A 24,226-nucleotide genomic window follows, 5' to 3' on the forward strand; every position below is an offset into this window, starting at 1 on the left:
TAGTTTTGTACTAACGGAGAAGACGCTTTTATTGCACATGTTCATTCTTAAGTGGTATGTTGTTTCCATTTTCATGACTCCTTTTATGTTATCTGATTTGTCCAGCGCATTCAGCTGGATTTTCTCTCCCGAGTATTTAAATCCTGAAACTTAATTTTTACATATTTTGATTCATATGTTTCCTTTAAGGTTCGTCATGCATGCAGTTTTCTCAAACAAAATTTATAATCCAGTGATTTCTGCTACCTCTTGGAGAATGTTTATCTGTTGCGTTGCACCTTTTTGTTTCTCTGCTAAAACTGATAACTTATCAGCAGAAGTAAGTAGTCAGTTTCAAGATTGCCTCTCTTTCTCCAAAGATTCACTTCATTTATTGGCTCTTCCTCTGTTCTTTCTCTCCATTCTCGTTCTACTGTATCCAGTACGCAATTGAATAACACTGTAGACAGTCCATCCTCGTGCTTCACGGCTGTTTTAATTCGGTAAGATTTTAATATTTCACCTAAAATTTTAACTTTGGAAATTATATTAGTGAAAGTTTACTTAATGATTGCCATTGCTTTATTGTCAGCTCCAATTGGTTCTAGGACACTCAACACGGTACCTCTACAGACGGAGTCACAGGCTTTTTTTAAAATCTACATAAAGATTTTGGACTCGAAGGTTCTGATACATGATTAAGAGCTTTAGGTTTAATACATTTTCGACACAAGAACTTCCTCTTCTAAACCTGGTATTCTCATCCACTTGATTTTATAATCTGTTAAGCAGGTTTATACACCGGTACGCCACTGAGAGGAGAGATATCCCACTGCAAGTGGTTACGCCTCTTTTGCCCCCCTTTTATGTAACGGAAAAATATGCGCTATTTTCCACTCTTCTGGTATTTGTTCAGTCTCCCAGATGGTTTCGATTTATTTTTGTAGTTGTTTAACGGTCACACCATACGCATGTTTTCACATTTGTATTGGCAGTTATAATTGTTCTCATAGTAATTTACCATATGTACATAAATGAACCAGAACTACAGGTAGAAACTGAGGGTGTTTCGTAATATTTTTGTAGCTGTGGATCCAGGTCCTATGTAAGAGAAGGCTTGCAGCCAAAAATCTGTTAGACCAAACGAAGAATAGGTAAATAAATATCAGTATTTCCAATGCATGTATTTTTATACTACTTCTGTTAGTCTGTCCGATATTCCTTCAGTGTCAACACCAAAGACTGATGATAAAACGTAACCTACTTCTGACTCCCCACCTTGGTCTCTTCTTGATGTTTTGGTTTAAATAAACTTCATGTAGGAACGTGCGTCTGCTGAAGTTGCTGTGCGAACCCTGTTTCACGAATACATAGCCTGAGTTCGTCAGTCCAGAACTTTCAATATGTTTTATCTCAGACCGACATAGCAACATCCCGAAAATCAAAATTTGATGAGACACATATCCAGTGCTGAGCTTCACCATGTCAGGGCTCACGGCAGTTAACTTCTGATGTCATCAGTCCCCTAGAACTCAGAACTAATTAAACCTAACTAACCTAAGGACATCACACACATCCATGACCGAGGCACGATTCGAACCTGTGACCGTAGCGGTCGCGCGGTTCCAGACTGTAACTGCTAGAACCGCTTGGCCACCACGGCCGGCCACGGTAGTTTCAATGAATTTCGTATTTCTTCTGAATGCCGAGTACGGACATCCACACGACATCCACACTACCATTCGCATGTCGGACATGCGCAGGAAAAAAATCATCCTGATAAGGTTAGCCAAGATCAGTCACTTCTTAACTGGAATAATATGCTTTCTGTGTAGAGTGCAGTTGTCTACTCTTCCCGCTGTCTGCGATGCTGGCTGTGGAATTTCCGTTCCGTGACTGTTCATCAAACTGTAGTCTGGTTGGTTATTAGACATATGTGTCTGTGATGTGAAGGGCCATGGTGCACAGGATGGTATGTTGTAGCGACACTTTTTGTTTAGGAACGATTTTTGTCTGTTTCCTCTTCTGGGACCTTGGGGTCTACTTGTGACAATACCACTACCGGTAGAGATGACAGTTTCGTAATTGCTACGAATAGGCGGCGTGTCGTGGAGAAAGTTACCGATACTACATAGGTATACACTGAAGCAAGCCCCTGTTAAACAGCGTGTTGGTCCACCTGTGGGACGCAATACAGCAGCATCCTGCATGGCATGGATTCGACAGGTCCTTGATAGGTTTCTGGATGTACGCGGCACCAACTTTTCCACACATATTACGGAATAACCTTAAATTACGGGCCACCGGGTTGTGAGCTCGTTGCTGGCGCCCGATAGCACCCCAGATGTATTCCATCTGCTTCAGATCAGTCGAATTTTGTGTCCAGTACATTAATGTGACTTCACTGTCATGCTCCTCAGACCACTTTAGTGCGATTCTGACAGACAGACTGCTGAAAGATGCTATAGCCATCGTGGAAGACGCCAAACACAAAGCGATGCATCATGATTCGGAATAATGTTCACATAACCCACAGCTGTAATGGTGCCCTCGATTATTACCGCAGACCCCATAGAAGCCCAGATGGTGGTTCCCCATTGCACAATATAACTCCCACATCGCAGCGTCAGCAACGCCATGCGCGTTACGAGAAGCTGATCTGCTCACAGCCCAGCGTTCGCGAGGGCTTGCATGTTATGAGAAGCCGTTCGGCTGGATGTCATACCTGGTCACGACCTACGATCTGACGTAACAAGAAACGTGATTCTTTCGACTAGGTTATACTTTGCCATTGATCCGTAGTCCAATTTTGATGATACCACGCCTACTGCAATCGTAGTTTACAATGCTGTTGGGTCAACATGGGAACATATAGTGGGCGTCTGTTGCGAATGTTTATTTTAACGCTGTGCTCCGAAACACTTGTGCCTGCAATATCATTGCACTCTGTTGTCGGACCTGCCAGAGATGGCCACCCATCCTGCTTTACAGAGCAGACAAGCCTTCAATCTCCATGTTTTCTGACGAGCTGTGGACGTCCTATTCCTTGTCGCCTACTTTCCATAGATACTTAAGACAATAGCATCCAAACAGGAAGCCACTTTTCCATTTCTGAGACGTTCGTTGCCATCGTCAGGCCATAACAAGCTGCGGTCCATACCTTCGCTAGAATCTTTCCTCCTCCGGCTCCTCTCTACAAAACTTAAGGATGAGATAGATAAACATTTTAACTGCTCGATAGAGATGAATGGAAGTGCGGGAGCACGTCTCCAGAGATTCTCCAAGTCGTGCAGAGAAAGCTCCACCTCACATGGTGTGAGGCCAGGGTGACTGTGACCCCAAATGTGACTGGCTTCGCAAAATGAGACAGTCAGAGGAACGAGAAAAGACAGCGCGTCGAACAGCGATTAGCTGTGATGCACTGTACTGGTGTTCATTACAACATGACCCAGAAGCGATATCTGAATGACCTCACACAGGGATAGCCACCGGCAATCTGGAAATGTCCGAAGTGTGCCTTGTGTAATCTAGTTTGGTATTGCTCACAACATTGTTTCACTTGCATGGGGAGCATTGTGAGGCTTGTGAACCACAAGCACTGCTGCTGGAAGGAGATAACCGCTACATTGTGCAAATTCAAGAAAGGATCCACGTCGAACTCTGGATGCAACTGCAATCACATTTAACAGGACTGCAAGGCACGCGGTCTCGCTGTCCACAGAGCTACGGCGACTGCCCGACAACCAGTACATTATTGACACTTGCACATCGGCAGCACTATTTGCCATTGCGAAAAGAACATAACGAATGGACAAACTATAAGTGGATTTGGGTGCTCTGCTAGAATGAGATCGTGTACTCCTTTGTCATGTGTGTCGTCTCGGGGCTGCATTCGGTACTGTTTTCATTTTTATGGATGGCAACAGGGCAAGTGGCGGAGATATCAGAACGAGAGAACATTTGGCGAATAGATTGGCCTGCCCGTTCCCCCCACTTAAATCCCATCGAGGTTGGTTGGTTGCTTGATTTGGGTTATGAGGGGGGGGGGGGGTGAGGGGGTGGAGGAGGGGACCAAACTGCGAGGTCATCTGTGCCAGCGGATTAGGGAAGGATAGGGAAGGAAGACTGCCCTTTCAAAGGAACCATCCCGCCATTTCCCTGAAGCAATTTAGGGTAATCACGAAAAAACCTAAATCAGGATGGCGAGACGTGGGTTTGAAGCGTCGTCTTCGCGAATGCGAGTCCAGTGTGCTAACCACTGCGCCTCCTCGCTCTGTCAGCCCCATCGAGCACAAGCGGGATGCTTGGGGCAGATCTAGAGCAGCACTCCCACGTGCACCATCTATCATCCGGCAGTTGCCGACCGCGCTGCTGGAGCCTCTCCAGCGCTGTGGCCAGCATGGAAGCAGGCGCTGCCGTCCGTGGTGGTCACGCACCATGTTAACAACTATGTCCCGCCTTTCGTGGTGTCCAGGGTCCATCAAAAACTTCGACAATTTCAGTGTAATTATCGTCTTTGAATAAAAGTGTCATTTCTGTTCGTCGCATCGTCTGTACTGTACTGTAGCATGGTCCAAGCTCCGACGTGCTATGTTACTTGGCAGTGACACATAATGCGAAAAATACTTTCGTGCGTGAGCTTTGGACACCAGTACGTTTTCCTTACGGCGGCAAGTGTTCGCTGCGCCGCCAGATGCCAATCAATCTTGCGGTGAGCAGTGGTCATAATTTTTGGGATCATCAGCGTATATCAGCCATATCTACCCCAAAGATGCTGAAACAGCGTCCAGTTAAAGGCCTTGCACCAGCAGATAACCTACACCCAAAGTAAGTACTCAGCGGAGGAAGTCAAAATGTGGTGTTGGAAAGGGTGGACTACAATACGAGAAATTCAGTGTGCAAGAAAAAAGGACAAAAAAAGAAGAGGGGGAATTCTATCACTATTCCTGTCAAATACGAGGTCAGTGTGTAAACAATTGCACCAGTTCATTCGATTAGAAGTGTTTTTGCTCGGTATGCGTAGACAGCACACTAGGAACACAACCTTCACCTTCCTTGCAGACGCTCCTCGATTTCCTTCACGATAACCTTCCTAGAATGTTAACTCGTCACGTTGCGGTTAATGTGTCCAACTGCGCGTTTAAACGTTACCCAAACATATTACGTCCCCTGTTTATCAGCAACGTGAACTGGTTTGCTGGCCATGGTGATAGCATGGTCGTGTTTCCGCCAGAGAAACAGGAAGTGACGTAGCGACAGCGTACACTCCAGTATTGTTACAAGTGGAGTGCTGTCAAACGTTACGCACCTTTACGCACCACTGACTCAAGTGCATATTGTCAAAGAGAACACAAATAAGACGTTTACCACAACTCTTCTTGGCTGTTCAAGACACTTCGCTGGCTGCATCCGTAAAACTCTCTTTGCCAGTGATGTCGCTATATCCCACAGTTATGTCTGATGATTGGTCGCCTGCTGTTTCAGTGACGGATGACAGATTTCGTTGAGTTTTCAGTTCCCTCGTTTGTTAAAATTTTCTCTCCTTTTGTTGTCATCGCACTTATTTATCTTGATTTACAACCTTTCTAGTCGTCTAATTTCACCATACCTTACATATGTTACAGCAGCATAAGCAACCTCAACACGTGGTCTGGTAACGTCGAAGTTCCGTGTTTGATTCCTAATGACCAACTCACGTTTTACTCCTGGAGAGGTCTGGAAGGATTTCCAGTCGGCCTTGTGACTGCAATTGAAACGCTGCTTGAATATTAAAGCATCGAAATTGACAGGCAAGTCGTCGAGGTAGCATTACGTTGAAAGGCTTTCACAAAGATAGGTGAGACAGGACACTCATTTATTACCGGCAAAAGCATCAGCCATTAGCTTTTCGGGTTAGAGCGCGGGATGCTTGACCTGTTACGACAACATATCTTATTCCTTGCAAGATTCCAGACCACTATTATAGGATGCAGGTCTAAATGGTGTGGCATCAATAGGACGGGACCCATTTTCTTAAACAATTTTGTTAGCAGAATGAAGAGGAGAAATCTGGTGCTCCTTCATTAATGCGCAAAGCATAGCTTCCCCTGCCTTTACGTATCGCAATTTTTTAATGACCATTTCTACCTGAGAGTCGGAAACTTTCCTCTTATACAGGGTGTTACAAAAAGGTACGGCCAAACTTTCAGGAAACATGCCTCACACACAAATAAAGAAAAGATGTTATGTGGACATGTTTCCGGAAACGCCTAATTTCCATGTTAGAGCTCATTTTAGTTTCGTCAGTATGTACTGTACTTCCTCGATTCGCCGCCAGTTGGCCCAATTGAAGGAAGGTAATGTTGACTTTGGTGCTTGTGTTGACATGCGACTCATTGCTCTACAGTACTAGCATCAAACACATCAGTACGTAGTGTTCATCACGAACGTGGTTTTGCAGTCAGTGCAATGTTTACAAATGCGGAGTTGGCAGATTCCCATTTGATTTATGGATTAGCACAATCAACATGTGTGGGCTGACGAGAATCCGCACGCAATTGTGCAATCACGTCACAGATTTTCTGTGAACGTTTGGGCAGGCATTGTTGGTGATGTCTTGATTGGACCCCATGTTCTTCCACCTACGCTCAATGGAGTACGTTATTATGATTTCATACGGAATACTCTATCTGTGCTGCTAGAACATGTGCCTTTACAAGTACGACACAAAATGTGGTTCATGCACGATGAAGCTCCACATTTCAGTCGAAGTGTTCGTACGCTTCTCAACAACAGAGTCGCTGACGGATGGATTGGTAGAGACGGACCAATTCCATGGCCTCTACGCTCTCCTGACCTCAACCCTCTTGACTTTCATTTATGGGGGCATTTGAAAGCTCTTGTCTACGCAACCACGGTACCAAATGTAGAGACTCTTCGTGCTCGTATTGTGGACGGCTGTGATACAATACACCATTCTCCAGGGCTGCATCAGCGCATCAGGGATTCCATGCGACGGAGGGTGGATGCATGCATCCTCGCTAACGCAGGACATTTTGAACATTTCCTGTAACAAAGTGTTTGACGTCACGCTGGTACGTTCTGTTGCTGTGTGTTTCCATTCCATGATTAAGGTGATATGAAGAGAATTAATAAAATGAGCTCCAACATGGAAAGTAAGCCTTTCCGGACACATGTCCACATAACATATTTTCTTTCTTTGTGTGTGAGGAATGTTTCCTGAAAGTTTGACCGTACCTTTTTGTAACACGCTGTATAGAGGAGAAATGAACACGAAACTAAACTCTCCATTCACAACGATGAAACGTTGACGGGCATGTTGTTTCACAGTAGTCTTAGCACATTGCCACTTATTCACAGTGAATTACGTATGAATGCATAGTTCGTCTAAATCTACTACTGTTCGCTTTAATCCTGAAGCTTCATTTTTTCGTAAAACATCTAATTTTAAACGCAAACTCTGTCCACAAGGCACCGACAGATCGCCATTTCAATCGCCAATGGCGTCATTGGATGCGGGATGGAGCAGCGTTGGATCAGCACACCGGTAGCTGGTAGTTGTGAACTGGAGTCGCAACTACTAGATCGAGTATCTTAGCATTATGAGAGTGATTAATTAGCATTACAAGGTTGATTTCACCCAGTTCCAATCTTCCCACGAAGGAAAAATCCTGGCAAACACCGAGACTTGAACCCGCGTCCTCCGCATGGCTGTGAGCCGCGCTGAGTACTCAGCTACGGGAGCGGACAAAACATCAACTGCATTATGATCTTTTTGCAAATACATTCTTTCACCCGCTTTTGCAACTATATTCTTTCTCCCGCTTTTTTCATTTCATTCTCCTCGCTACATATGGGCGGATGGTTGGCTGTCAGCGGCTGAATGTGTGACATAATAAATAGATATATACTGATGAGCCAAAACATTATGGCCAACTGCTTTAGACGAAAGACATTACCGGTTCTGCATGTCAGGGATCCGACACTTTGTTGACAGGTTTGTGGAGGTATCTGGCATTAGATGTCTACACAATTCGCGTAAGTACCTGGCCGCTGATTTGCGTACGTGGTGATGGCGCGCGATAGCGACCCAGATGGATTCCAGCGGATTTACATCAAGCAAATTTGGTCGCCGAGACATCAACGTGGGTTCACTATAATGCTCCTCAAACCACTACCTCACGCTTCTGGCTCCGAGACACGGACAATTAAACTGATGAAAGATGACATCGCAGTCGGGGAAGACATGAAGCGTGAAGGTATGCAGGTGGTTCGCAGCAGTGAGCGTGTCTTCGATTAATACCGCAGGACCCCTGCGAGCACAGGAGAACGTCTCCCAGAGCATGATACTGCTGCCACCAGCCTGCGTCGGTAGCGCGCTCCACGTTTCGAGCCGCCGTCCACCTGAAGGACGGCGTTTGTGGAGACGACCATCGACCTTATGCTGCAAAAATGTGATTCACCCGGAGAGCCAACACGTTTCCATTCATCGACGGTCGAATCCCCATGGTCCCGCGAGCACTGCAATCGTAATTGACGATGTCGTTGGGTCAGCATATGAACACGTAGGGATTGTCTGCTGTTGAGCTATATGTTCAACAATGTACGACTAACAGTGTCCTCTGAAGCACTTGTGCGTGCACCAGTATCGTGCGCTTTCGGCAGAGCTGTCACAGATCACCATCTATCCTACTTCACAGAGAATACAGGCCTCCGAGCCCGACGTGCTATAAAGAGTCGTGGACGTTCAACAATTCAGCGCCTAGTGGTCGTTTCACTGTCCTTCTACCTCTTTCCGTAGATGCTCAGAACAATAGCACGTGAACATTCGACCAGTTTCGCCGTTTTCCAGATAACCCTTCACAGGTTCTGCAGAAAAATAATCCGTTCTTTGTCAGAGTCACTTATCTCAGTGGATTTCCCCATTTTTCAGCCTATATCTTCACTAGGGTGATCCCATGACCGTGTCCTCTTACATACTTTTGTCACCGCGTCACATGTCAGCAGCGCAACGAGGCGACATTCAACGTGGCGGTGGGCACTGGTCGTAATGTTTATGCTGATCAGCGTAGATTCAGAGGTATAATTTAAAATGTAAAGGCCGGATTAGTCGATTAAGTAATAGAGTGACACCGATTAAATGGTAAGAGAATTCTTCACAAAAGTTCTTCTTTGCTAACCTGATAGTCCAGTGCTCTGCGACAACAGCTGTCGAGTGTTTGAAGGATGGTGTTTATTGTACTGTTCTTGACATCGCAGAATTATATCTAATAACACAATTACCTATACCGTCAATAAACTGTTCCTAACAATGTCTCAATCATGTTTTACGTCGGTGGCGATAACGGCAAACCGTTACGCCTCCCGCAAAAGTACTTTCCGCGATCACTTTTTGCACTCGCACTGCGAGGTGACAACACGTTGTACTTTTCCAAATGGAACGTGACTGTACCTAGCGACGTGACCAGATTAGTTCCTGTTACACGCACGTAACCAGCTCGCCTTGGCGAACAATACTAAAGGTTACACATTAGCGAGTCGTAGTAATTATATTTGTTTTCTGTATGCGTCAGTTATCTTCGTGACGAGTTGTAGATACGAGCGGCTATTAACGTTTGACGTCCTTACTCTGGGTGACACTCAGGACAGCGCTGCATACTTAGTTTATTTACAGATTATTAAATTACTTCAGTTTTAATAAGTCATCATACTCAGGTGGTTCTTAATTTAGGATCCAGAAAAACGTTGGTCATCCGTAAACATTTGTTAAATGGATACAATAATACTGTACCAACAGCCTTTAGATTTATAAATTATAGAGCGCAGGAATCAGTGGCCTTTTTTTCAGGTTTCATTACACAAATCCACATTTCGGATAGTGTCTAGCCATTTCCAATGCACTATTTTCTAATCTCGAACCATGTTAGTTCCCTGTTGTTCGGGCGTCAGTCACAGTTCTTTCAATTCAAATGGCTAGACACTAGCCTAAATCTGGATTTGCGTTATGAAACCCGCAAAAAAAAGGACGACTGATTGCTACGCTCTATAACTTATAAATCACATGACAGTCGCTGAGTGCACCCACTTTCCTAATGGAAGGTAACCTGAGCCGTTATTTTGATATTATTTTATTAGGCCTGTCGCATGACTGACACCAAGTGCCATTCGTTTGTGTATAAGACAAGGTATCCGATCTTCATGTCCTCTACATACACGAGTTGTACCTGGTGTCATTCATGCGACAGCCCTGAAGACGACGTGATTGGAACGGCGAAACTGGTTGCCCAATAAAACGATATCAAAATAACGACTCTCAGTACAGTATTATTATGTTTCATCCGTCGGCCACTACCACCTGAACCCAAGATGGAGTTACATTTTCAAATGGGTCAGTAACCAGATCGATATAATACTTCTTACTTTTCGCTAGCGTCTATTCTATCTAGTAAGGGGTCCGCCTTTTCAATATTTGGTAAACTTTATTTCGTTATTTAAAGTTGTGGCCGGATGTCCTTCCCCACAGTCGTGAAGCTAATTTAAGTCAGGGAAGACATGTGCGCAATGTTCTATGAATCGTGTAAGCATTGTCTTGTTATTATTGTGTTTTAACTGCGTATCGCATTCTCTGAGGAAGCCCAGCTGAGGAAGCCTAGCATTTGCCTAAACGACTGTGGGAAACCGCCTAGAGTCGCGCGGGACTAGCCGAGCGGTCTCAGGCGCTGCAGTCATGGACTGTGCGGCTGGTCCCGGCGGAAGTTCGAGTCCTCCCTCGGGCATGGGTATGTGTATTTGTCCTTAGGTTAATTTCGGTTAAGCAGTGTGTAAGCTTAGGGACTGATGACCTTAGTAGTTAAGTCCTATAATATTTCACACACATTTTCACCGGGCGGTGTAGCCGAGCGGTTCTAGGCGCTTCGGTCTGGAACCATACGACCGCTATGATCGCAGGTTCGAATTCTGCCTCGGGCATGGATGTGTATGATGTCCTTAGGTTAGTTAGGTTTAAGTAGTTCTAAGTTCTAGGGGACTAATGACCTCAGATGTTAAGTCTCATAGTGCTCAAAGCCATTTGAACCATTTTTTGAACCGCCTAGAATCCACATGTAGGCCGACAAACGTACCACCCTTCCGAGAGTGGTTAACTTCCTTGTTTCGTAAGCTAGTGCGCTGCGGGTTACGCTACACGAACAGCTTTGCACAAGGAAATGATGCAACGAGTACACCGCTCTTAAGTTGGACTTCTATGACAAATTTTTAAGCAAACTTATTGAAACAAATGGTCGCAGAAGAGGGGCCTTTGAGAGAAATGTCTCCAGCTGCAACTGTAAACTGATTGTTCGGGTAGCAAGCTAATGCGTGAATCTGACCTCCTTTACGTGAAGAAGTCATTAAAAGTCGTGGCTCCATATTACACAACACAGTTGTGTGAGTAAGGTTGCTCTGTGCTAGCTGATACGGAAAGTAAATACAGTAACAGAATAAAAATTGTCGAAAGTGGTCTTACGTTTCAACTGTCAGAAATTCGACATACCAATCACATTAATATTTATTGTGCAGTTATATTAATTTCGGTAGTAATAGTATTCTTCGTTAATGTGCGAATAACCTTTACTGAGCTCCTCATTTTTCAGACGCAATTCGTACCAGTGCGGAAGTTGGCCTTGCTGGCCATCTCATCTCCTTCCAATCCCTCGCACATCTATTTGTCTGGAACATGTAATATTACCACGAATATTTAAACAATTTACTATATTTCTACTCTATCCGCAGTGGGACATTTTTAAGAGTTTGAATTACAACATGTCTGCCATTTCAATATTTGATTGAAAGGTGTCCGTCACTAGAAAAGGATAACTTCTGTATTACAGCACAAAGCTGGCTTGTTAATGACTTGGATAGTTTCGAGTACTTCTAGTTCTTCTCGTGGCAATGATATCACCTACTAAACTACACTATGATCACAATTTCAGATTCATTGTATTCATTTATTTTAACTTAATACGTATATATATTTCTTGATTATTTTCACGAGTAGTTTCTCACTTTGAATTCTGTATAGTCATATTTATCTCTGGCCATCGAGCCGTCACCATCTGTCACAACGAAATCTATGCTAAATACTCCGGTCGCTAGAGCTCCTACATTCTTGACGAAGAACGCCTCACCGGTGGATTACAACACCGACAAATAGTCTTCCGGCGTTCAGATCGTCAATCTAAACGACCGTCGTAGCCAAAATCACCGTCTGCGAAGGAGGTTGAGATTGAGAAAGAAAAAGCAAAACAAAGACTCGCTCATATGCCTTATGGTGACTACCTCCAAAAAGATTAGTAGGCTCGCATCCAAACACGCTGAAAGGAACATAAGCAACACATCTTACTAAAGCAACCAAGCAAAGCGACTGCACTGCATCGAATATAATCATGAATTAAAATACGAAGGGACCAAAACCGCTGTGCAAATGCGAAATTTCTTGGATAGCCGAATTAACACTTGTTCTTCTATAAACATGTAGACGAGCCTGGAACGAAATCACAGGCGCTGGCAAAGAAGCTTATGCCACTCTTCCTCAACAACGATCTTCAGTCCTGAGACTGGTTTAATACAGCTCTCCATGCTACTCTATCCTGTGCAAGCTTCTTCATCTCCCACTACCTACTGCAACCTACATCGTTCTGAATCTGCTTAGTGTATTCATCTCTCCGTCTCCGTCTGCGTTTTTAACCCTTCACGCTGCCCTCCAATATTAAATTGGTAATCCCTTCATGCCTCAGAACATGTCCTACTAACCGACCCCTTCTTCTAGTCAAGTTGTGCCACGAACTCCTCTTCTCCCCAATCCTATTCAATACATCCTCAATAGTTACGTGATCTACACATCTAATCTTCAGCATTCTTCTGTAGCACCACATTTCGAAAGCTTCTATTCTCTTCTTGTTCAAACTATTTATCGTCCATGTTTCACTTCCATACATGGCTACACTCCACAGAAATACTTTCACAAACGACTTCCTGACACTTAAACTTATACTCGATGTTAACAAATTTCTCTTCTTCAGAAACGCTTTCCTTGCCATTGCCAGTCTACATTTTATATCCTCTCTACTTCGACCATCATCAGTTATTTTGCTCCTCAAGACACTATCCATTCTGTTCAACTGCTCTTCCAAGTCCTTTGCTATCTCTGACAGAATTACAATGTCATTGGCGAACCTCAAAGTTTTTATTTCTTCTCCATTGATTTTAATACTTAGACCGAATTTTTCTTTTGTTTCCTTTACTACTTGCTTAATATACAGATTGGATAACATCGGGGAGAGGCTACAACCCTGTCTCACTCCCTTCCCAACCACTGCTTCCCTTTCATGTCCCTCGATTCTTATAACTGCCATTTGGTTTCTGTACAAATTGTAAATAGCCTTTCGCTCCCTGTATTTTACTCCTGCCACTTTCAGAATTTGAAGGAGAGTATTCCAGTCAACATTGTCAAAAGTTTTCTCCAAGTCTACAAATGCTAGAAACGTAAGGTCAGTATTACCTCAAACGGCGTAAAATAAATCTTCTAGAACCATACGGTCAGAGATATGGTTAAAAACACCCATTTGGTTCCTCCAAATCGTAATAAACCAAGTGCAAAAATCAAAGCCTCCCCATAAATGGAAACAAGAAGTAAAAGCCGCCCACAGGCAGTATGACTTCGATAGCAAATGGAATAAACAATCGTCCACAGTGTGGTTGGAGTTAAGACAGCAACTACGCATTAACGCTTGCAGAAAGTTAAGAAGCCGATTGGGTCGGTCGTCGAAATATTATGAATTAAATGTAAACAAGCAGAGCATTAATCAGTCACGCCGGGAAATCCTGAGAGATAACTCAATGCTAGGCCACATTTTCGCAAATGCTACCTAGGCTCATCCGCATAGGTGCCAGAATCACAATTAATTTAAATAATCAAGTGCCATGGTTTTAATTCGGTGGCGTTGACCCCCGTATAACTGGTAAAGACGTGGGAGTCATTGTTTTGTGTGGTTTTATTCATGTGGATTTTCCAGAGGACAGCTGATACGAATTAAGTCACTAGTTACCTTTCCAACCAAGCACTGACTCTTATCGAATTCCCAGAGGCGACCGGTCGAACGCGTGGAACTTTAGTTGGTAATTCGGGTAAGAGTTTCAGAAGAAAGGTTAACGGAATTTTGGTGAATTTAAATGAGTGAAAAGTCGTCTTCTTCCGTATCTCACTCCATCCACATTAAAACCGAAAAACGTGAAGGACTGTTTCGCTAACATCGAGTCCACTTTACATTACAAGACAGTCTCAACGATTTGGCTGCATTCAGTACTAAAAGCGAGTTTTTAAAGACAACTTAGATGTGTAGATACTGCAAGTGGATTCTTTAGTGTGAAATGAAGGAACAAATAAATTAGCTAATAAGATTACTGAAGACTTTACTTTAGAGGTTGATTATTTGGAGAAGTATTGAATTTCAATTACATGTAGGTAAAATTAGCTTCTTTAATACATTCCATAGTTACCTTCCATTTGACAATAAATAATTATAGTTCTAGTTATAATACACTATTTTATAAACTGAAATATTGATATTTGTATGGACATTAATCTCACTCTACTGTATTTGCGCTTTAGTCATCGCAAAATTTTCCTTGTTAGGGTCTACATCATAGGCTATCCTAAATGTAGCCCTGACACTACGTCTCAATTGTTTTTTAATCGTGAGTTGCAAGAAATGTAAAAAGTATGAACAACAGTTTTAAATTATCATACCAGTATTTTTCGTTTGCGAAGTGTGTGGTTAAAGGGAAGAGATCTAAGGGCTCCACGCACTAGCGCACCACACCAAATGATCCATGTATCTGTGCAGTATGGCAGGACTTACTGTGAATTGGAGTGATCTTTCGGCGGCAGCGATGTCTTCTGCCGAATTTGTCGCTGGCTCTGCCCAGTCAACGTTGAGCGTGATCCCCACTTTGCCTGAAACAAAAGCAGTACACAACTCTATCAGCTGTAGTACTTTTACTTCCCACAGAAAAATCGCATTTACCCAGTCAGATTCCTGGTTTCCACAGTATCGAAAAGTTATCTTCAGATCTGTATGATGCATGGTAACACAATTGTTGTTAACTACAAATCATTTCAACGAATATAGCAATCACGTCTCTCTCCAGTGGTAGGGAATGAGTCTTCTGGGACAAGGTAGATAACTCTCTAATTATCCAGGTCTACTTACACATCTGGCCTATTGTCCTATCAGCCTACATTTACTCGCATTCCCACCCCAATTTCACATACAGCAACTATCCTTGCAGAATCCAAAGTCCTAGATTTATAACCAGAAGTCTCTGGATTTAAGTCCAGTTATGTTTAATTTTCTTAGAATTTATTTATATTCAGCGAATTTCAACACAATTGTTGTTTAAAAATTTCAAACAAAACCATTTTTGCCCTAAGTTAGTAACACAGAACGGCACTAATAAACGACTACAAAGCAAAGCTGTAATTAGAAGATTTATACTACAAATATATGGTGACAGAGAAGTGATTTCAAAGTCAGTCTAATTAGTACTGTTATTTAAACAGTTATAACGGTATACAGAATGCTTACGTCGAGCAATGAACACACCATCACTTACAGGACCAGATGAAAACAACAGCACGAAATTTCACAGCCAAGCAAGAATTCCTATGACACACACTTAGTAGCGTCCAAACACAATCACGACTCAAACAGTTGTGGAGCGAGCAGTGCCTGCAAAGGCTTCCACTTTATATGAACGTGATCACTAGTCCGTGCTAATTCCTTCAGTAGAGGCTTCGCTTCTCCCTAGCCGATGACTCGCAGTCTCACGAATACATTTGGAATGTTAACGACGTAGAAATCCAGCACAGAAATGAACTCGCTGCAAATGCAAAGTGCGCAGAGGCTTGACTCACATATTCTGGACCTTGTATAATTATGTGTCCTACAGAGATCAACTTAAAGGTAAATTGAAAACGTAATACAAGAATCAAAGTAAATCATTTAACACCCTAAAGAAAGGATGATGAAAATAAGTTTTTAGACAAAGAGAATGACGCTGACTCATTTTTAAAACACCAGCATTCTTGGACATCACATACTGCATACAGAATGAAACGAGTAACGCATATAACAGAAACGCATAGGATGCTTAACTGCACGACATGCACTTTGACATCCTTAGTCACTGCAAGCAAACTCTCATGGCATATCCTTAGACCAGAACAATTCACACAGGGTCCAGGCATATACAATAAATGTCATCCTTAAGTAGGCGTTTTGCGTATTTGGTAGGAGAGACATGGTATGATGAATTGTTTTTGTTTTAAAACTGGAGACAGACAGCTACAGATCCAGTGGCAGAGCTAGCAGTCCAAAATGGTAATAAACGATTTAAAAATGAAAAAAAAAAGATATCAAATGAAATATTTGATTAATGGAAATATATTGCAATTACGATGTAAAACTGATGAGAGATAGATTTTTTTACAAACATTTATTTCTTAGTTATTGTGCTGTAATTACCGCCAATTTATTTCTTTTTTATATTTTACTATGTTTCAGGGTAGATGTTCCTGGGGAGGAAGCGTAGTCCAGTTCTTTGTCCTCTTCTGGCATGGGATACACATCGATTTCTTCCTCACCGATGTTACTTTAATCGTCGATCTGCGTAGAATCAAGGAAGGTGTTGTCTTCTGTTGGACAATTAAGGCACGAAAGCCCTTTGCAATTGCTGCATGTAGTGAAGCACTATATGCACTCTTTGCAACAGGAACATGTTGCATGACATTCCTTCCTGCACATGCAGGATGTTGTGTTGAGAAGTTTCCTTGTGGTCTTCCATCCCCAGTTCCGTGGATCCAGCTGATTGTTCCTCCAGATGTGAACCTGTAAGTAGACCCTGAGGGAATGCTCTTCGGTGGAAGGCAAACATGCCAAACTGAAGACGTTATCTTTCGTTATCTACCTTATCTGGAGTGGCGTTGGGATCTGTGAAGCCTGAGGAATCGTGTTAGAGGCTCGCGTTCTTTCTTCAGAGAGCTGTTGAGAGTGCAAATGGATGTGTCTTGCTTGTCTTTTCCAGGTTTTATAAGGAAGATATTGCTAACAGGTCCTTCCTATTCACTACTACCAGCTGTGTGGTGAGTCAGCACGGCCAACAAATCAGTATCTTTTTCTACGCATAAACATGTGTTAAAAATCTATATCATTGGAAATTTTAATTGTGCCTTTTATTTCCTGAGTTGCACTATTATTAAGGCTTTCCACAGTTTCTTCGGTGTTCATTACCAATTCTTTTCCTCCACACGCTTATTCAACACATCTACAACGTTGCAAGAAAGTCACTGCAGGTGGATGAATCAGAAACGAAAATAGGTCAATAACACAAAAAAACATGTAGTTCACATGGCAATCAGTGAAAATAAATGAGCTACCCATGTCTGATTGGACACAGAAACACAATGCGAAACACACAGCAGAATCATTTTGCAGCATGTAAAACTTACCAGTGCTTGAAAGAAACGTAAATAGATACCATACCATCAAAAAGAAATAATCACCTGAACATGTGTCTATAACAATGTGCATACATTTTTGTAGGGTTTTCGATAGTGTTCTTAGCTAAAGATAAGCCACAAAAAATTGTAACAAATTCCTAAATACGTTCCCACATTACTGTGAAACTGTAACAAACTTCCCCACGTTACAGCAAAACTATAACAAATTGCTCTGATGTTGAAATGTTGAAAACCTTTGTTCCTTGGTCATCTTCTCGCACACGGAAGTCACGGTTTGATGTTAGATAGTCACAGATTTCAAGTTAGTTAAAATCCAGGATAAATTTTAGATTATATCCCCCCCCCTTCCCCCCCCCCCCCCCCCCCCCCCGCATAAGGTAACAGTTATCTACACAGAGCTGCTGCAGTATCGAAGACAGCTCATCCATTAGTACAACCGTTTCAGTGTCAACCAATTCTATTTTATATGGAACAGCCACAGGATTTTCATATTTCCCGAGAACAGTTTCTACCGCCTCCAAGTCAATTTGTATCTAGTAAGACTCTCTATGCCACATTATCGTTCCCATGCAGCAGAAATGATAGTCTTGCCTTGTCTCACAGAGAAGACCAGTACATTGCACCCTTTCAAAATGGCGCAGCTGGGTGGAACGATGATGACAATCGCTCTTTGAATAGTTCAAAGAAGACTTGAGTCTCATTTCAAATGGGTACCAGGCTAATACAACAACACTGTTGGTAACTTCAAACCATCCTCAATATGTTGAAGAAAATACCTGTTTGAAGTCTGTAGGCTTTAAACTATGTCTTAAATCATACTACATGCCTTCGCCGAAAATTTTTTTGAACAGTTAGTTCAGGAGCTCGCCAAATGTGTAAATGGTTGTGAAAATATACTTGACCTCTTAGCGACAAATAACCCTGAGTAAGTACGAAGCATTATTATGGATACAGGGCTTTGTAACTATAGCGTCGTTACAGAAGTGCTGAATACCGTAACATCTAAACCCACCAAAAGTAAACGCAAAATTCATATATTTCAAGAAGCAGATAAAATTTCGCTTGACGCCTTTCTAAGGACAGCTTCAATTCCTTCTTAACCATATAAGTGGTGTGGCTTAAATTCTTAGGAGTTGTGCCGGCCGCGGTGGTCTCGCGGTTCTAGGCGCGCAGTCCGGAACCGTGCGACTGCTACGGTCGCAGGTTCGAATCCTGCCTCGGGCATGGATGTGTGTGATGTCCTTAGGTTAGTTAGGTTTAAGTAGTTCTAAGTTCTAGGGGACTAATGACCACAGCAGTTGAGTCCCATAGTGCTCAGAGCCATTTGAACCATTTTTCTTAGGAGTTGTGTCGACAACAGTTGAGATATTTATATCAATTAAATTAATAAGAGGCAGAACTGACCTCCATGGTACACAAAACATGTCAGAATACTGTTGCAGAAACAACGAAAAGAGCATAAAAAACTTAAAAGATCGCAAATTCCCAAAGGTTGGCGAAGTTTTACAGGAGCTCGCAGCTTAGTGCGGACTTCAATGCACGATGCTTTTAATAATTTTCACACGAAACTCTAAATCTGGCAACGAATACAAAGAGATTTTGATTGTACTTAAAGTACACTAGCAGCAAGACACAATCAATACCCTTGTAAGCTTTCCATGTAGTGTATCTATATATATGAAACACAATGTTCCTTTTCAAAAACTGTCTCCTCGTGTAACGTGTCCCTAAAGTATAGTATTCAACTGCTAAGCAATACTGACTCTTGATTGGCCCTGTACTGCGCTTGTGAACAGTATAGTGAAACAAAGCTTTAACCTTAGATAATGCTGAATGTGGAGTAATAAAAAGAAATCTAATTAAACCGCAAAAGAAACTAATTTTGTATTCAGTGCAAATTGTTTAACTGAAAGTCAATACTGAAGTATGTTTTGACAGTTACGTAGCGTGAAGTGCAATGTCTGACTTGAAATATCACAGAATAAAATACTGTTGATCTCGGAAGAATATAACTATTTCAGATTACCTTCAATGTTCACTGTAAATTAATCTGCTTACTTAGCATAACACCTGAAAATTCTGACTACATACTGTTTGCTCACAAGAATGCCCTGTTACAAAACTAACTTAGCTCTTGCTCAGCACACTATTTCGGGTCTGGTGTACTGACGTTCTCGAACGAAAACTGAAATCAGCAAATGCAGGAGGTAAAGAAAATAATCTGTTTACAATTAAGTTTTTCTTTTCTTGTCAGAAACAATTTGTGGCGTGAGGTGCAATTCACACACGACAAAATAAAACTTTACTAAGAATGATGGAGGAGATTTTTACATTAATGAAAAGCGTTTTTGAAAAACTAAATTCTGATTCTTGTCAAAAACGACTAGGTAACAGAAGAAGGCTAAGAATTAAGAGAGTCACTCATTACAAACGTTACAGTAATGTAAACAGTTTCTTTATTTGTGACATAATGAAAACAATCGACATTAATCAAGAATATTAGTAGTTACCTAAGAAACAAAGTTTTCGTTCAATTAATTAGAGAAATTATCTTGATGAACAAATTTTCACCTCCATAAACAGTATTCCACGAAATATCTCAGAGGTTCACGAATATCAGATCTCCTTTTCTAAAACTAAACTGCCTGCTACTGTGCCTCTAATAGTAATGCCCAAACTCTGCACAATTAACTGGTGACCAAGAGCGCCTCAGATTACATTAAATACGGAGTCAAGGATCTTATCCATAACTTGTGCAGCTCGCTCATGCATCTTTGGCACAGTACAGTGAAGGCGAAATATTTTACAAGTGCAGAAAACATTGAAAACCTTAGAGCCTCACTGCGGTACTGCGATGCTAATGTTACCGATGACAGTGCCACCGCCAGCCGCGGTGGTCTCGCGGTTCTAGGCGCGCAGTCCGGAACCGTGAGACTGCTACGGTCGCAGGTTCGAATCCTGCCTCGGGCATGGCTGTGTGTGATGTCTTTAGGTTAGTTAGGTTTAAGTAGTTCTAAGTTCTAGGGGGCTGATGACCACAGCAGTTGAGTCCCATAGTGCTCAGAGCCATTTGAACCATTTTGTACAGTGCCACCAAAGTGGCGTTACTAAATACAGTTTTCCAAAATCCCTTCACGAAAGAAAACGAAGTAAATAATCCAGAATTCAAATCAAGAACTGATGCTAACGTGAGATAGTTAGATGAAAGTATCTTTAGTGTGGCAAAGCAGCTTAAATCACTTAATAAAGGCATGTCCTCCGGTCGAGATGTATACTGATTCAATTCCTTTCAGATTATGCTGATATAATAGCTGAGTACTTAACAATAATTGCAACAGCTAGCTCAACAAAAGATCCAAACCCAAAGACTGCAAATTGTACAGATCACACCAATACTCAAGAAATTAAATAGCAGCAATCCACTGCGTTACATAGCCATATCACTGACGACGGTTTGCAGTAGGATTTTGGAACAAACACTGTATTTGAGTATTATGGATTGCTTCGAAGAAACAGCGAGTAGCTAGGCAATATCGTTCTTGTGAAACACAAATAGTTATTTATTCTCAAAAAGTAATGAGTCCTACCAACAGAGGATATCAAAAAGATCCCGTACTTTTAGATTTACAAAGGCTTTTGATACAATACCTCACAAGCGTCTTCTAATCAAAATAGTTGCCTATGAAGTATCAGTTTAGTTGTACTGCTGTTTCTAAACTGTATAAATGATTTATAAGACAATATGAGTATTCATCTTACATTGTTTGCATATGATGGTACCATTTACCGTCCAGTAAAGTCATCAGAAGATCAAAACCGATTCAGAGAAGATACATGTATGGTGTGAAAAGTTGCAGCTGATACTAAATAGTGAAAAGTTTGGGGTCATCCACTCGACTACTAAAAGGAATCCGTTGAATTCCAGTTAATGGCGAATCATACGAATCTAAGGGCTATCAATGCAATTAAATACTCAGGGATTACAATTAATAACAATTCAAACACATAGATACTGTTGTGTAGAAGGCAAACCAAAAACTGCGTTTTATTATAGAACAGTTAGAAGATGCGAGTATACTACAGGGGTTGCGTGCACTATCCTCGTTGTCCTCTGCTAGGGTATATCTGTGCGGTGTGGGATTCTTACCAAATGCGATTGATGGAGGACATCGGAAAGATGAGGTGAGAGTGGCAAGGATATGATACGCGAGTTGGGGTGGCAATCATTAAGACATAGGCATTGTTCGTCACGCTGAGACTTCTTCACGAAATTTCAGTCTCCAGCTTTCTACTTGGAACGCGAAAATATTTTGTTGACACCCACCTACATAGGGAGAAGTGATCATAAGAGATATCGAAGCTCGCACGGAAAGATATAAGTTTTCGTTTCTCCTGTGCGCTGTTCGAGAGTGGAACGGTAGAGAAATAGTGTGACAGTGGTTCAATGAATCCTTTGCCAGGAACTTAAGTGTGAATCTGCAGAATATTCATGCAGATGTAGATGTAGACATTAGTGTCACAAGGATGATTGCAAATGATGTGCTGACAGAGCGACTAAAAGAGCTGCCATCTTGAGTACAGGTGTTATTCTGGAGCCTAAGGGCTGTAGTTCCGATCTCCAGCATCTATGGCACGGGTATTTTATTGCAATAATGGCAAGCCGCCTATGTCAGTGTCATAACGGTGATCTGAAGCAGAGACTTCCTGCAGGTGATCAGCGTTCCATGCTAGTGAAACGTGACAGCATAATTTCCTCCGAAGTCCTTAAACCCCACTGCTATTAGAGAAGACGATGAGGCAATCCGACGAACGCTTCTGTTTCTGGTTATTAATGGATAACTTGGAATGTCTTGTTACTGACACTACTAGCATACATTACGCTGAAATTGGTTACAGAACCATTTTGCGACAGTGTTAAGATGGTCAAAATCTACAATTAAATGAACTGTCGGGAAAAATTAGGGAATGGGAAGCCTGTAGTGTTAAAGAAGTAATAATGTGGTGCGTTTAACAGTTATCTACATGACAGTTCTCTGCGTTCAACAGTGATATACATGGAGACAAGATGAAACTGCTATTTCTCCTGCATGGGAAAGACAATGTGGCATCAAGAGATTGACTGGAAACTAGGTCAGAAACCTGCGGTTTCTCGTGTATTTATTTATAACGGTACAAGATATTTCGTATGCGTGGAATTTAATTTTGGCTTAAAAAGCTTCTTTGTATGCAATATCTCAAGTAGTATGATTAGGGACATGAACTGAGAAGTTGTTGAAATATTTAATAGTGGATATTCAACAGCTGTATCAACAAACTGAATGCCAGCTTCACAACCTACATAACTGTATAAAATTCAGCAAAATCTTACTAATATATCACCAATGTCGACTGATGTCAAAAGACTGGTTGTGATAAATAACTGTGAGTAAATAAGTACACGCAGCATCGTCAGCTGCCCTCATGTGTCTGCCTGTTTACGAATCACAGTTCGTGATGTATGTCCCACCCAGTCCCTTGCAAGCTGTGCGAACACACGATGTGGCGGCATGCGCAGCTTTGCTGCCAGAAAGTGCATACAAGGGGGCATAGGCAGACAAGATTATTTCTGCATTTAATAATATAAGTATGGATTAAATACACTGAAAATCGATAATCATTCTATTCATTACGTCCAATCGTATTACGTAGCACCTATCAGCCAATAAAAGGATTTTCGTGGATATAAAGGTCAAAAATCAAAGAGAGATTGTTTTTCCAAAGAGTAAATATTTTTCCTAATTCGTGTAATAACATAGGTCGCATTTGTAACATTACGATATCTTTTTCTCTGCAATCCGATTTTGATTAAACGAAGCCTATATGTTGCTTCAACCTACGGTCAAGTTACTTGTCAAAACCCATGAAAATTCTTCCAGTAGTTTCGAATATTAGCGTGTCCAAGCAGACAAAAAAACCTAGACGACAGTGTTACAGTTTTATTATTAGTATAGACATAAACAGAAGAAAAGCTGGTACGTGGAAATTGAAAACATTCCAGTGATAAATAAAAACCTTGTGGCTATAACACAAAAGGCGAATGGTTGTATTAATGGATGAGCTGCCTGCGATATTGCATCCGCTCTGTATACATGACTATTGCCTTACAGAACAGCATATACTGAGGTAACAATAATCCAGCGGGTAGCGATATGGACATACGCAGTTGGTGGTAGTATCGCGTACACAGGGTATAAAAGGGCAGTGCGGTGGTGGAGCTGTCATTTGCACTCAGGTGATTCGTGTGAAAATGTTTCCGATGTAATCTTGACACATGACGGGAATTAACAGATTTTGAACACGGGATGGTAGTTGGTGCCAGACGCATGGGACAGTCCACTTCGGAAATTGTTATATAATTCAAAATTCCGAGATCCACAAAGAGTGTGTCGAGGATAACAAATTTCAAGCATTACCTCTCACCACGGACGATGGCTGTGCCACTGCACAGTCAAGTTGATGTAGTTTGTTTTTGGCCTCAAGTGGTTAATGATTTGGAACTGTTGTACTGCGACGCTGACTTTGTTATGCCCTAGACTTGTTAGTGCGTCGTTCACATCATGAACGCAATCTATTGCGGACTTGCAGGAATATGTTTTTGTTTCCTTGCGGTTCGATGTAGTCACCAGAGCAAGTCAGGATAGAGCGTTTTTC

The 24,226-nt window shown here is 42.0% G+C and overlaps 1 protein-coding gene across 1 annotated transcript in view; it reads right to left on the minus strand.

Annotated features, from left to right (window-relative positions):
• LOC126281510 (myrosinase 1-like) overlaps nucleotides 1-24,226 on the minus strand; it is a 180,605-nt gene that overhangs the window by 70,510 nt on the left and 85,869 nt on the right. The window contains exon 7 of the mRNA XM_049980533.1: nucleotides 14,877-14,971. Coding sequence (XP_049836490.1) covers nucleotides 14,877-14,971 — 95 coding nt within the window. The remainder of the gene's footprint in view (nucleotides 1-14,876; nucleotides 14,972-24,226) is intronic.

This window comes from Schistocerca gregaria, chromosome 7, assembly GCF_023897955.1.
Source record: "Schistocerca gregaria isolate iqSchGreg1 chromosome 7, iqSchGreg1.2, whole genome shotgun sequence".
Classification (NCBI taxonomy): domain Eukaryota; kingdom Metazoa; phylum Arthropoda; class Insecta; order Orthoptera; family Acrididae; genus Schistocerca; species Schistocerca gregaria.